The sequence below is a fragment of the Hippoglossus stenolepis genome, chromosome 12 (assembly GCF_022539355.2).
Source record: "Hippoglossus stenolepis isolate QCI-W04-F060 chromosome 12, HSTE1.2, whole genome shotgun sequence".
NCBI lineage: Eukaryota > Metazoa > Chordata > Actinopteri > Pleuronectiformes > Pleuronectidae > Hippoglossus > Hippoglossus stenolepis.
In genome coordinates this window covers 2,620,148-2,634,403 of record NC_061494.1, presented here as the reverse complement: position 1 = coordinate 2,634,403, position 14,256 = coordinate 2,620,148, and the positions used below count along the sequence as shown (strand labels likewise).

Below are 14,256 nucleotides of genomic sequence, written 5' to 3'. Positions count from 1 at the left end.
TGACAAGTGGCCCTGTGACTCTTGCTCTAAGAGACGTTCTCACAATCTGTGCTCTGGGCTCCACCGGATATACAAATGTTGATGTCAGAGAAGTGACTGCTTAGTAAGTAGAGCTTTTCTACACATTGGCTTGATAACTCTGACATAACCCAGAGTTAAACCCTGACGTTACCTCACTAACCACAAATCCTGCTTTCTACAGGTCTTTGGCCTCTTGAACTTCCCAATGTTCCTGCCTCTGTGTATGCAGTACTGTAAATGGTCATGCTAGGTTAGCTTTGTTCAATTCGATTGGATTTTTTTTGTATAGCACCAAATCATAAAATACATTATGTCAAGGCACTTAACATAGTACGGTCAAGTCTTTATAAATCAAACAATTAAATAAAAATTGTTGAGCATAATCAATATGGCTTCTGAGTTGTTGAGCCCCATACATTAACAGAAGGACCTGTTTACTGCCCTGACCAAACCAGGACTCTGGAGAGCACTGGACATCTTAAACCTCACTAGAAAAGCTCAAATAATGTTATGTTATACAAACCATGCTGTGGGCACACACCATTCAGTTTCAAATCAAACAGGGTTAGCAGAGATGATCAGCACTTTATTATTTAGGTTGATCAAGTAAAAATCAGTGCAATTTCCTCACATTAGCATTAAAACGATCTTATTTTGAGGGAAATTGTCGTACAGGACCTGAGTAGATATGTGATGCTCAATATGGACGTTTCGAAGTTGTGTTGAGATTCCGAAGTGAATTAGTGTACAGAAACAATCCTTTTCAAGGCCCAAGGATCTTATTTTTAAACATGAGACAGGAGGGATTTGTAACACTGTACCAGTGTCTTTCTGTAGTGTCATGAAGAGATTTGATACAACTCTAACAATATGGTGCATCTTGTATAAATTATAGCCAGATTATCCCCTTAATTGTCATGTATATACTTGACAATATACTTGACAATTAAGGGGATAATCTATACATGTATGTATTCTGTACATGTGTATGCTATCAGGTAGCATTTTGCCCCAACAATAACTCTGTTACAGTCTGTTTGGTTTTGATTATTTTTCTATTAGCCTTACTTGACTGTGTCAGATCTTTCTATATTATTCTCGTCTTTCAGATTGAGAACAAAACCAAAAGCTTCAGAAATTAATATTTAATTGTCACTTTAAACACCATAAACATTTGGAACATTTCAGAGCAAATCTGGACTTAGGTATGCCAGCTGGAGACTAAGGCAGGAGTTAATGTGAGGTACTGTGCAGCACCTGCAGCACATGATGGATTTATTACTGTCAAAGCTTAAAAAAAAATCTCTCATGGCTGTAGACAATCAAACCCAGGCAAAGCGACACACAAAGGAAAGGTTTGTCAAAGAGCAGCAGCACGTAATGGATCAAGCTTCACTCTGGTCAGTCCATCCATTTCTTCTTCAACACCAATTCACTTGGTAAAGTTACCGAGGTTAGCTTAACGAGTACAGTTACACCATAAACAACGCATGTGGATAAAATGTTCTAGTTCTTGATTTAAAAAAAATCTCCATTGTCCAGGCAGGTTACAGCTTTCTTCATAAACGGATGAGACAATGTGACAATTGCAGCAGTATGCCTTTAGGGTGAGCAGCAATATTTTCATCCAACCATATGGGCTGTACTGTGCCTCAGATTAGAAGGCAGATGAGCAAACACAACAAACAGTTAATACATAGAGCCTGACAATTGTAAAGCAGGAAATGGCCCGAAATATTTGGCAAAATTATTTTCAGTGACCTGAAACTAGAGGGAATATGTGTACAAGAAGCTTAGATAAATAGAGCCGTCGCTTTCCTGCTATACAACTAAGACTTTAAAGCTTCAAATGGTTAAGACGTCTTGGTTGACACCCTCCTCCATGACACAAAACGTTAACAGCAAACTTTGATTGTCTGCAATACTTGTTGATAATGAGCCATCAGACCTTAGACACAGAATTTAAGGCTGTCCCATAATGATTAGCACACCACCGTGGATAGTGTGGTTTGGATGTAATGCCTGTTGAAAGATTTAGTCCATAATCACAGCTATCAGAACTCACCATTTAAAATGCTGCGGCATATAAACCTTAAATTGCATTACCTCATTTACTTTATTACACCATTTATATTTTTTGGAGAGGATTCATCCTCTGGCGAGCACGTTACGCAGAGCAGACTTCATAGCATTCACTGCAGTAAAAAAAACAACCTAAATCATAAACTCTTTGGGAGACTTTAGTGCAAATCCATGTTTTATAGTATGTATACTGAAAGTCCTATCATATTTATTCATGAAATTATTTTTGTTTCATTAATCATTTTCCTTTGATTATTATTATTTTTAATTTTGTTTACAAAATATAGCCAATGTTATTGCATTTTTGTTTGGTGCAACACCAATGAGCAAAAATGAGCAAAGGCAGTGAAATGGAAAAAAGAAGACAATAATAAAATATTTTAGTTTTTCCTTCACTATACGATGAAAGTTTCAAAGTTTCTTTTTCCACTTGATTTCAGCTTGTAAGCTAATAGCATGATACATCGATGTATACAGTTCTATTTAGGACTTATCTGATTTGAATGCCTTTTGTTGATCACAACCATCAAATAATGTAAAGGCTGCTGCACAGTAGAATTTGTTAAACTCTTAACCGATTTTAAAACGTGGGCGACCACAGACCGTATGACCGATTTAACTGATCTTCTTATGTCAGAACCCAAACACTAGATGCTTTTTTCACTTTCGCACTAGATTTCCAGAGACTTGGAATCTCACAGAAAATTGTGATAATCTTCTTCTTCAGTTTCTTTATGGCGGTTTTGCAAAACAACATTTTGGTCCATTACCGCCACCTTCTCAACTGGAGTGTGTGAATGTAACTTCAGAAGAAAAAGTAACATGGAGGAGGACCAATGTTGTCTGACAGCCTTAAATCTGATATGTCTGATAAGTCTGCATGTTCATCGGTACAATATGAGCACATGACCAAAAATTCAAAGTGCAGACTTTAAAGAGCTTTCTGTCACTCTGTCTATATTAACGAAATTTGAAACAAGTGTAAATGCACTGCTTGTCCATGTTTGTTTTTAAGACTTCATCATAAAGAGGAGAGTTCAACTAAGACTTTCAAAATGTTAACACATAATCTTTCCAGCCCCACAACTCAGTGCAGCATGGTCTATTACAATAGAACAAAACAACATAATGCAATAAGTTAATAAGCATTATCACTTCACATTATGCACAAATATCATGCATATGTTGCAACATTATAATTTTTACTTATCCAATATTAAAATAATGCATAGGTATAAAAATTGAATACGCAAACATTAGCATACGTTTTAAACAATCTGTACAAAAACTTTGCCATATATTTTTAGGATTTTTTAAAAACATTTTTCCACGTTTAACAGAATAGAGATAAAGTAAAAAAATAAATATCCTATGTACAATCACATCAGCCATTCCAAAGTTATTGTCACTGCAAGAAAAAGAGCAAAAGGCGATTAGATATCAAACGTTAGTTCGAACAAGTTCATGGTGAAGTTTGCACACAGCGTGTGAGCTGCAACGGCGACGAGCAACAACAGCGTCAAGCTCTCTAACTTACTTTATTCCAGCATCCTGGTACAGGTAAGCCATCGTCCCCCTGGAAGAATCAAAACAAGATGTTGAATGAAAAATAGTGTGCGCTACAGAGATGAACAATATTATCATGCAAGTTTGAAGCCAATACAAATAAAACCAGTGTACAATTCTATAAAATAAATCAACACAATTTTTTTATTGAGTGGCAAAGTGGTGAGAGTAATTTTGGAAATCAAGGTTCTGGAAGTAGTCGTGTTCTATCAGGTCATGTTTTGTTACTGTAGGTCTGTGCCCAAATCAGACCATTCAAAGTGGAAACACATTTTCTTGTTACTTCTTGTGATATGGTTTTATACTCAAAATGATTACTGGTGGGTTGTAGCTATGATTGTGGATATGAACAATGTCATGTCCTTAGTTATATTATAAGAAATTTGGTGGCTTCTCTTTAATGCTTATGCCGGGATGTTCAAGTCTGTAGCCACCCTAACCCTGGCTTTTGTCTTTAATGTTAAACGGACCAATCAGCATTCATCGTTTTAAAGCTCGGCAGTAATAACAGGTATTTTTTTTAGCTCCGCTCTGATCAGAAATTATGGAACCATGACGTTAATTTTCATTGGCACAATGCTATGGGACATTTTCCTTGGTGGGTAACTTTTGTGACTGTTTGCCATCCATAATAGTTCAAGCAGCACTGGAACATTGTTCAGTCTGCGTCGACTTTGAAGGGATTGAAGCAAAAAATTGAAAAAAAAGTAACATTGTGTACATTTACATGTTTCTATTTTAAGGAACCTGAAAAATAAGATAAAACGAACCCTTTACTTCCAGAACCAATGGATCCCCAAGCCCTCTATACCATATTGTAAACAAAGATTTCATTATTATGACTATAAATACAACAAAACAAATGAGAACAAAACCAAGGCAATCAGCAGCCTCTATTGAAATCCCTTTGGATTGTGTCATATACTTTGGTAAGAGATTCTCCACACAGCAGGAGGTTGACAGTGTTGTTTCAGAGCTAGGTGATGCCTTACACTTTCTGGGGTTTCACACTTAAATGAACAATTTGATGAGGATGATGAAGTAGGACAAAAACCTTACCTGTACAGATAAATACTCATATTAAAGAGACTCTATTGTCGATTCCTTTTTCCATTACCAGACTTAAGAACCATGACCAAGGTACTGTACCTTTCAGTACCAAATCTAAGCACCTACCTGTCCCGTCTGCTGTAATCACAAGTATATACAACTCATTTGAAACCTCATTGTAACCAGATTACATTTTCTACTCTCTTTTAGTATTATCTAGTCTAGTCACAACATATTTGGTTTCTTTGAGTACATCCTATCTTGCAGTACAATGTCCAACTGTGGTGACCGCAGTATTATGGCTATATTCAGGTTCCATTTGAATATGGTTAGGGAATTATCATGGTCTGATTTATTGCAGAAAGTCCACAATCTACTTTCTCTAATCTAAACCAAACCCAGGCCGAATTCTAAATGCAAACCCCTGGCTCTGGTGTCATATTCATTTACCTTATACCCTCACCATACCTCCACTGCAGTTCCTAAATGCAATGCTTCATTCATTCACAAAAGCCTATACCTCTGAATCCTAGCAGTGCTTATGTTTGTCACAACAACATAATCGGGAAAACAATTCAGTGTTGCTTTATTTTGCCTGATATTTTAAGGCTAAAGGTCTTAACATGAAATCTACATAAAATGAACAATGTTTCAGCGATGTCTTCCAGATTAATACTCTTTGACCAAATAGATTTATCTTGGTCCCACTGCTTTCATCATCAATGGTATAATGTTGCCTCGAAGATGGTATAAATTGGTGCTCCATGCGAGAAATGTTGTAGGAATCAAGGGGTTATGTTAAAAAGTTCTAGTATTCTTAATACAGACAGTTCAAGGCTCTACATTAGAATATAATTATTATTTCTGGTAATGTAATTGTGATATTAGTCACATTCACAGATCTACATTTGAAGTTAATATATATATATATATTGTGATGTAAAGCTTGTGTTAAATGAGTATGTGTTCTTGTATGTGGGAAATGCTTGCTCATGTTAGTTCTATAAGAGGTCAGTTCAGGAGGTCAGTTGGAAAAGTTCTGGCTTGTTACCAGGTCAGTTGACTAAAAGAAGTTACATTTGATGCACATGTGCATGTTCTCTGTGAGTTTACAGTGCAATATCTGAGTGCCATCATGCAGGAGTGTGGTTAGAGATAGCTAGAGGCATGCTGGGAAAAGTGAAGGGAAAGAAAGAGCACCATACCACAGGGCAAGGGGCATCCAGCCCGTCCAGGCCTGGCAAACCTGGTTCACCTTTCTCCCCTTTAAAGCCTCGGAAACCCTGTTTGTGAAATCAACCATTTAAAAAAAGGACGCAGCTCAAGTGCAGCAGCGGAGTGTTTGTCCTCCCCTGCTCGATGGAAGGAGGATCTCCGCTTCCGTTCCGCTGAGTGGCTGGAGCCAGGTTTCCTAAACATGCAGGCAGCCTGAGCCTGACAGGAACTAGGCTCACTGAGATGAGTTGAGGCCCTTCAAAAGTCCCTTTTGATGTTTCTAACTTGTCACATATTCTTTAATGTAAAGGTCACAGTAACAGGAGGGAGGATGAAATTTGAGACAAAATGTTTTGGTACATTTTGATACTCATTAGCAGAGGCTGCCTGATTCCTGTCCGTCTCATTCCTGCAAAAAAAAAGAAGCTACCCAGGCAGAGTTGTGGTCTGTGATCCATTGAAGTAATTGAGTTTTCAAATGTATAATACAATCTCTCGTTAAACTAATGGTTTTTTATTTCAATTCAGACACACATCTCCCAAGATCTGGACCAAACTCTTCCTGGGATTGATTAGAACCACTGAATACCAGAGCCAAAAGGAAGGTGACTACCGAATACAAACCTTCAGGGAAACGGAAGTGCTATGCCATTACAATATTGTATTCGAAAATAGTTCTCCTTCCCTTTGCCTCTTGGCTACACATGAAGCTACTGACATACCAACGGACAGGGGGCATCTAATCCAGGTGCTCCTTGGTCTCCCTTATCCCCTTTGGCCCCCCTGTTGCCTTTCTTGCCCCTCTCTCCCTGCAAACAGTGTATTAAAAAAAGACAAACTTTAGTCCTCCTGGTTTTAAGCCACACATGAAGCAAATCTTAGTTTTTTGCTTTCATATACATTTATTAAGACATTATGAAAAATAAGTCTCGTTATTAATTCAATAATGAGTTTGATTTTTTTAAGGAAATTGTGATTTTTTATAAATGTAGTGGAGTGGGAAGGTAAGTAGAGGTAGTTAGGGAAGGGTAGTTTTATAAGCCAGCGTAGTTGGTAAGCAGGTGTCATTCAAGGATTTCCAAAGACTCCCTACAGCCTACTGTACAGTAAGAGCAGAAATAAGAAGGTTGTTACGTAAACTCTCATAGTTTTATTTTTAAAACATGGAAGATAACCTGATGACACATTTTTATACATGAAAGTGAGCGAAAGGATAATGGCCAAAAATTACTATTAAGTACACTCAAACACTTGGCCAGGTTATTTTTCTAATCATGGCTTCATAATAACAGAGGTTCCCTAACCGAACTAAAATGTGTTTGTGCCTACTTTTCAAAGAAAAATGAAATGTACTCATTTTATCTTCAAAGGGCAACTCAACTAATTTTACACATCAATGTCTGTATATAGATGTGAGTTCTACTGTATATATGAGGGAGCTGTGAGACGTTTGACAGTGTCTTGATGACATAAGTCAATCGTCAAACTTTGGGGGTGTAAGGTTAAAAAGAAGTGATCTACTAACATAATCTCTATAAACAGATTCTTTATGTGAATATTTAAAATCTGTTGGTGAGGGACAAGATAATTTGTCTGTATTCATATGCAGATAGCTAAGTCAAAATTTAGTTTGGACTTGTAGGGCTGTAAACAATGCATGGTGAACACAAGATAAAGTCTTGGCCCGGATACACTGTCTAAACCGGAAGCACCAATATATTGGCCGTTGCCCCCAGATGCAAATTTGTTATCAGACCATAGCTGATGTGCTCCAAGATTGCTACTAACGTAACATATCAGGATCGCTGTAGTTGCACAGTGGGCATCAGAGTCTAAGTGTGCTATAAAAGTGCAATGCAGGACTTCATTCTTACTGTATACAGTTTACAGAATGGGACGGCTTAGTCATAATATTAATTGAATACCTACTCACCAAGGTCAAAGGCTGTAAGGGTCCAGATTAATGTGCTGACTGACTGCAGTGTTCTCCCAGGACTGTCTTACCATCACAACTGCACATCTCGAATCTCACTTTTGTGCGGTTTAAGCCCTGATCAGACAGTGTTTTGGTGTTTTGCAGGCGGGGCCATGTGAAGTGACCCACTCTACTTTTTTCGGTTGAAGCCAACAATTAAAAAAGGATGATTCTGAGGCAACATTAAATCACATTAACTCAATGTTGTGAAGTAAACTCAATTCACGTTATTTAAATAGCTCAAAAGTGGAGGGCACCTGCTCTTAGAGGCTGTTCCCAAATAACCATCAGAGAAAGCCCACCTATCAATTAATGAATTTGGACAATGGAGGGAAAATGCTATTTTAAAGCACTGCTCTCAGGTAAAACTTTTACTTTTCGGGTTTTACATGGCTCCTGCAAAAATACGAGGCAGTCCAAGAGTCAAGCAGCTCCTAAGACAAATGAGCAGGATGCAAAGTGCTTAGTGCCTACAGAGAACAACTGGAAAAGGAGGCCTCCTACTGCAAAAACAACATCCTGTCTGATCGGGGCCTAACGCCTCATTTTCACACAGCTCTATGTATGTATCTGAGTCATCAAAAAGTCCATACGCTCCTATGGGAACCTTTGTGATCTTTTCTTTTTTAAATTTAATTCAATTCAATTTAGTAAAACACACATTATCCCAAGGCACTTTATAACTAAACCCAACAGTTCCCACAATGGGCAAGCAACTTGGTGACTGTGGAGAGAAACCTCTAGCAGCACCGCGATTTGTTTTTAATGTAACCCAACCAGTTTTTTCCCAGTCCGCAATTTGCCTTGAGTATTTCCAAAAATGTTAACTTTTATGGTGAATGTAAGTTACTGTAAAGCTTGACAGCACATTTAGCTATTAAGCTTAGTTTGGTAGCAAGCTAGCTGTATAATGTACAAAGTGCATCCATATTTTAACAAGAAATTTCACAAAACTGGCTACACACCTTGCAGGTATTTGATGCAATGAATTATTATTCGAAGACTTTGATCCGAGATGCAATGCCTGGCTGAGTGTTGCTAGTAGCAGAAGCTCATATTCTGAGATCATGCATTCAAAACCCTTAAAAAATATATTTTTTAGTGCATTCTTATTTATTTTGAAAGCTGTTGTGCTTTTGTGCCCACTCCATAGCTTTTAGTTGTTTGCAAATCATGACAAGGCTACAGATAAGGCAAATTAATTATCAGCACATATTATAAAGACGATTGTTAGAAGTCGAAAGGTCCTATAGAATTTCCCCCAAAACTTTCTTCGAGATGTTTTGCTCAGAAATATGCTAAATCTCTGGTGTGCTAGCATCTAGCTATAGCATTTATTTTGACAGGGATGGGAGAGCACTGCCTGCCAATTTGGGGTATGGATCCCAGGGTCAGGGGTTGGAGGGATGACATGAAAGGTTGCAAGGAAAAGGAGCGGTTAAGTGGGAGCAGGAGGAGTAAAGAGGAGGTGTAAGAGCAGTAAGATTAACCAAGGCCAAGGATTGTGAGAGGGAGAGAGGGCAACCCGGCAATAAACAGAGCCACGGGCCACAGAGCAAGGTGGAGGGAAGGAAAAGGGGATAGGAAGACCTGTGGAAACAAAGGAAGACAGGACAAAGAGTAAAAACACAAACACTATCCCATAGCTTTGTCTTCAACACCTTCAACTGGACAGTCTCAATGAGGTCTGTATTCTAGAAGTATATTCTTCTGTGCATTGAAAACGTAGCTGCTTTTGATGAGAGGCCAGTTGAATGTGCTGAGAGAGCTTATGAAATGTGAATACTTAAAAGATGGGAGTGGAAATATTAAGAGTCACAGGTTAATGGGAAGGAAACGGAAACATTCATTTAGAGGAAGGGTACGTGGACGTTACGATCACATTCTCTGATATACTACAACCTGGTGATAAAATACAATATTTACACAGTATCATTTAGCAGGGCTTTATTTGAAGAGCTAATGAATGGAATAATTTGGTAATTTGGGAAACGTGTTTGTCTGCATCATTTCCAAGACGAAGAAGAGGGATATCAATTTCATTTTTGTGTGATAGATACAGAGCTGGAGTCGGGATCTTGTTATCCTAGCTTTGCATTACGGCTATCTGGCTATCTGCTATCAGGTGGGAACAGCTAGTCTGGCTCTGTCTAAAGAGAGAAAAGAGTTATTCCATCTGCCCAGCACCTCTGACTAAAGTGCATCACCTCACACCATCCATCCATCCATCCATCCATTCACTGCACCCTGCTGTTCACCAATAATATATGCTACACTAAAATCACAAACTATGTGCGGATTTAAAAAAAATACTGGATACAATTTAAGATTACGATTTCTGAACATATTTTTGGGCCAGTTACAGCAGCTCAAAGCACATAACACTGACACATTATATCATATTAACAACATTTAAATTCATTTTGAGTGGTCTGTCTGGCCATTTAATCAGTGTCTTATATTCATTCTTGTTTAAGTTTTTGGTTTGGTCTGCACCCACTCAACACACATTAACTTTGTATGTCTGCTGTCATGTGCAGGGAGTTTTGTCTATCAGAGTGTTTCTCACTGAAAGCAGCAGGCCTGTTACTGCTGGAAATGACACTGAGAGCAGTGAGATTGACAACTGTGCAACACTTCTGACCCACAACTCAAACTTAGATTCTTCCATTGCTGTAAAAGTATTTATTATAAAGGTTTTAATTAACTGATATGAGACTGATATCCACCTTCTCTCAAGTCCAATCCACATTATGATATTGAATCGAGGACAACAACATGACAGACCTAATTGAGGTTAACATAGCTTGCTCCAGATCAAGATCTTTTGATCTGTTTAAGTTCACAACAAAGCCACTGCGAAACAAATACAAACAAGGCAAAGAATAGCAAAAGACATCTTGAATTATTCAGAGTCATTAAAGAACACAATCAAAGCAAACTATCTGACTCATCTGGTTATCTTTTCATGTGTGATATCAAAGAGATCATCCCGTTTATTGATATGCAGCTCTTTAATTCATGTGCTCTACTTGAGAACATCTTTGAAGTCATCACAAGTCTGCTCAGGTGACCTATTATGGCCCAGCGAGGCATTTGCTAGAATAATGGCAGAGGCTGAAATACAAGACTCATAACGTGTTTAGTTTAGATGCTTAATTTAGTAGGTAAAAACATAGAAGCCTGTGTGTATTCCACAGCTAAAATGTAATGTGTGGCCATTAGCTAGAATCATGTCCCTGCCTCTTCTATCTTTATCAATGTTAAAATAACATTAGAGTCAGTATCTTACCCGGTTCCCTTTGAGTGCTTGTGGTCCTACTAAACCCTGCAAAAAGAAATGAAACATAACATTAGTGGTTGTATATATTTCCAGCTTTGGGAGAGGAAACAAAGCTTATTTGCGAGATTTTAGAAAATATGCTTGGTTGCTGTCTTTGATTATGTTTGGACTGACATTGTGTCAAAATGCATTTTGTAATCACAATGAGCTCCTCTGCCTCCCTGATTCATTTCAGTGAGGCACAGAAATTCAGGTTCATGCAGTGAGAAAGTTGAAACTGGCCCAGCTTTGGCCACAGTGTAATGAGATGATGTGTCAGCAACAGCCTGCATTGGCCTGTCACATACAGAGTGTGCAAGTATATATTCCCAGTACTTAGCAGTAGTACTAATGTGAATTGGGCGATACTATTGTTCTCTACTCGACCGTTAACCTTTTGGTTGTCTAGACAGAGGATTAAATGATTTAGTTTTTTTCCCCGTTTTTGCACTTGTTGGCTGCAAGGATGAAGGTTGTGCTTGTTGTGGTCAAATAATATGGACATCCAACAGTATATCTTTATGTATACTGCATGACAGAAAATAAGGAAAAGTGTCCGAAAGTATGTCCCCTTCAAAATTGAATTAGAGGCTTACAGGGATGCCTTGAGGCCCAGTTGGTCCTGGTAATCCTCCGTCTCCCTTTTCACCCTGCAGGGAAATAGAGCAAGAAAGTGAATAGTGTATATTGTTCTAAAACTCTGTAATGATTTTAGAATATGGTTCTAGAAACAGAAACACTCACTCTCTCTCCTTTTGGTCCTGCTGGCCCTGACACACCTGCTGGTCCTATTAGACCCTTTGAATAAGAATAATGAAAATAAATACCTGTCAGCAGATACAACCTGAATAGTACCAGACCATTTACCATGGTTCAATCAGTAAATCAACAAGCTGTCTGGTGCTCATGTATAGAACAGATGTCACAAAAGATAATGTCATGGACCAATTAGACACATTTTTCAGAGGAGAGGTCCTGACACATGTAGCAAAGCACCAAGCTTGTTGAACTACTGGCAATACTGTTAAAAAGGGAGGGAAAATGAATAAAATGTCAACGGCTGCATATCTCTGTTTGAGTAGCAGTCAGGATCGGAGAGGAAGACCTTGCATCTCAGGCATATCCGGCAAGTACAGTGCTGTATGCAATACAGCTGTCCAAACGTACTATACGTGTCAACATGCAGCACGAGCATCCCTGCATGCTCCTTTCTGGATTCTTAGCAATGGCAGCTTTACTGATACAGGATCAGGACGCAGGTAACTGTGAAGGCAGGATTGAGGACTGAGGATATACAGGACATAGTTGTGGCGTCTAAGATTAGACATGATGGGAAAAGCAGCACTAGCTATCAATCCACTTCACTGGTCCCAGGTGGAAGTGGGACATAATGGAGGCTGTTGTAGCCTGAAGTACAAACCCAGAGAGGCCATTGTTGCTCATGATTTGTTTAGGCCAATATCAAGATTCAGTGTTCACACAACCACAACTTGTATATTTCATTAACTTGAGGTTAAAATGATGTGGTTTTGTTCCAGGCCTTTTCTCCAGTCTGTATTTATCTCAAGTTGAAACACATTACTAAAGAGATTAAACGTGTGTTGAAGCATCTGAACTTAAAACTTAATATTATATTAAAAATGTTATATTTTCAAAATATGCGGGAAAAATGCTTAACTCTAACTGAAAAAATGGCAAAGTTGGGACAACTGGAACCAATCAGTGAGTGGCAAATATACATTTTTATATTATTGTCATGGATTTATTAGGGCAGTATCACACAAAATGGTCACAAATCAAGGTCTAGTTTTTTCTTTCTATATTTTACCGTATAAGCCTAATCCTTATGTATGTGGTCTTTTAGGCCAATGCTTGTCATTTTGTGTGAAACTTGAATACAAATTATAATCCTTTTTCCATTCATACAAATTGTAAGGATCCCACAAATCTTTTTGGGAGAAATTTGAACAAGACAATTTTTACAGTTGAAAATAATGTTGCTTGGCCACTTCTGTAATGGTGCCAGATTTCTACATGCCAGATTCTGTGGGTATCTCGTTTATGGACTATGGAATGCACTTCTTTGCTTGATTTGAAATTTAGGCTTTACCAAATTTTGAATGACTGCTGTATGGGTTGTGGGCAGTAGATGAGTTTACATAAACCTTGGCAACCTTGGCAACATAAGGGTGTGTACATGAGAAGCTTCATTCTCAGTGCCAGTGCATCCTCAGAACCCAACCCTGAACAGTTGTGTCCTGATAGAGATGCTATAGGAAGGAAAGAGACAGGACAAGCATGGGAAGCAGGAAAGCAAGCGGACATGACAGGCAGACATGGCAGACATGGCAGACATCAAGCAAGCTGTAGCAAGGTGGAGGGAGGGAGGGGTCGGAGGAGGAAGAGAAGGAGAAGGGTGAGGGGACAGGACTTGCGCCACTCACCACTGGACCCGGTCTGCCGTCTAACCCATGAGCCCCCTGTATAGCGTTGTACACAGTTAGAGCAGAGATGTTGGGGGAGATGGTGGAGGGGGAAGGTGGGTTGGGAGGTGGGGTGGGGATGGGATGGGGAGGTGGGTGAGTGAAGCTGTGACTCAAGTGACTTTCAAAAACACATTCAGATGATGACAAATGAAGGGTGATGGAAGTGGTGGAGGTAAAGTGAATGACAGTAATAGTGAGTAACTTCTATTGCTGGACACGGTGGGTGGTGACGTCCGGTCTGCGACTGTGTTGTTAATCAAAGTAAAAATTATAGTGCTCTGTTTTCACATATATAGTCATGACATAACATCATGTTGGTACTGTGCCCAACACCATCTCTATTTATCCCTGCATTATTCAGTCTCACATTGCCTGTTTGTCAAGCGCTCCCAGTCTTTGTTTGAACAGGGTAAGAAGAAATGTGTCTAAATCGCCTTTCACTACTTTCCTTTCCACTTTTTTATTTTATGTTGATATATCTTAAGCAGCAGAATTATTCACATTTGGGGCTATAGGAACAAATCACTCCCATAACTGCA

The 14,256-nt window shown here is 38.7% G+C and overlaps 1 protein-coding gene across 26 annotated transcripts in view; it reads right to left on the bottom strand.

The window, feature by feature from the left end:
* col13a1 (collagen, type XIII, alpha 1) overlaps positions 1 to 14,256 on the bottom strand; it is a 107,899-nt gene that overhangs the window by 3,911 nt on the left and 89,732 nt on the right. For 19 of the 26 annotated variants that reach the window (XM_035172122.2, XM_035172132.2, XM_035172123.2 and 16 more), the window contains 6 exons: positions 13,676 to 13,711; positions 11,976 to 12,029; positions 11,828 to 11,881; positions 11,202 to 11,237; positions 6,657 to 6,743; positions 3,641 to 3,679 (listed from right to left, as the gene is read on the bottom strand). In XM_035172122.2, coding sequence (XP_035028013.1) covers positions 3,641 to 3,679; positions 6,657 to 6,743; positions 11,202 to 11,237; positions 11,828 to 11,881; positions 11,976 to 12,029; positions 13,676 to 13,711 — 306 coding nt within the window. The other 7 variants (XM_035172129.2, XM_035172147.2, XM_035172149.2 and 4 more) reach the window with 5 other exon arrangements.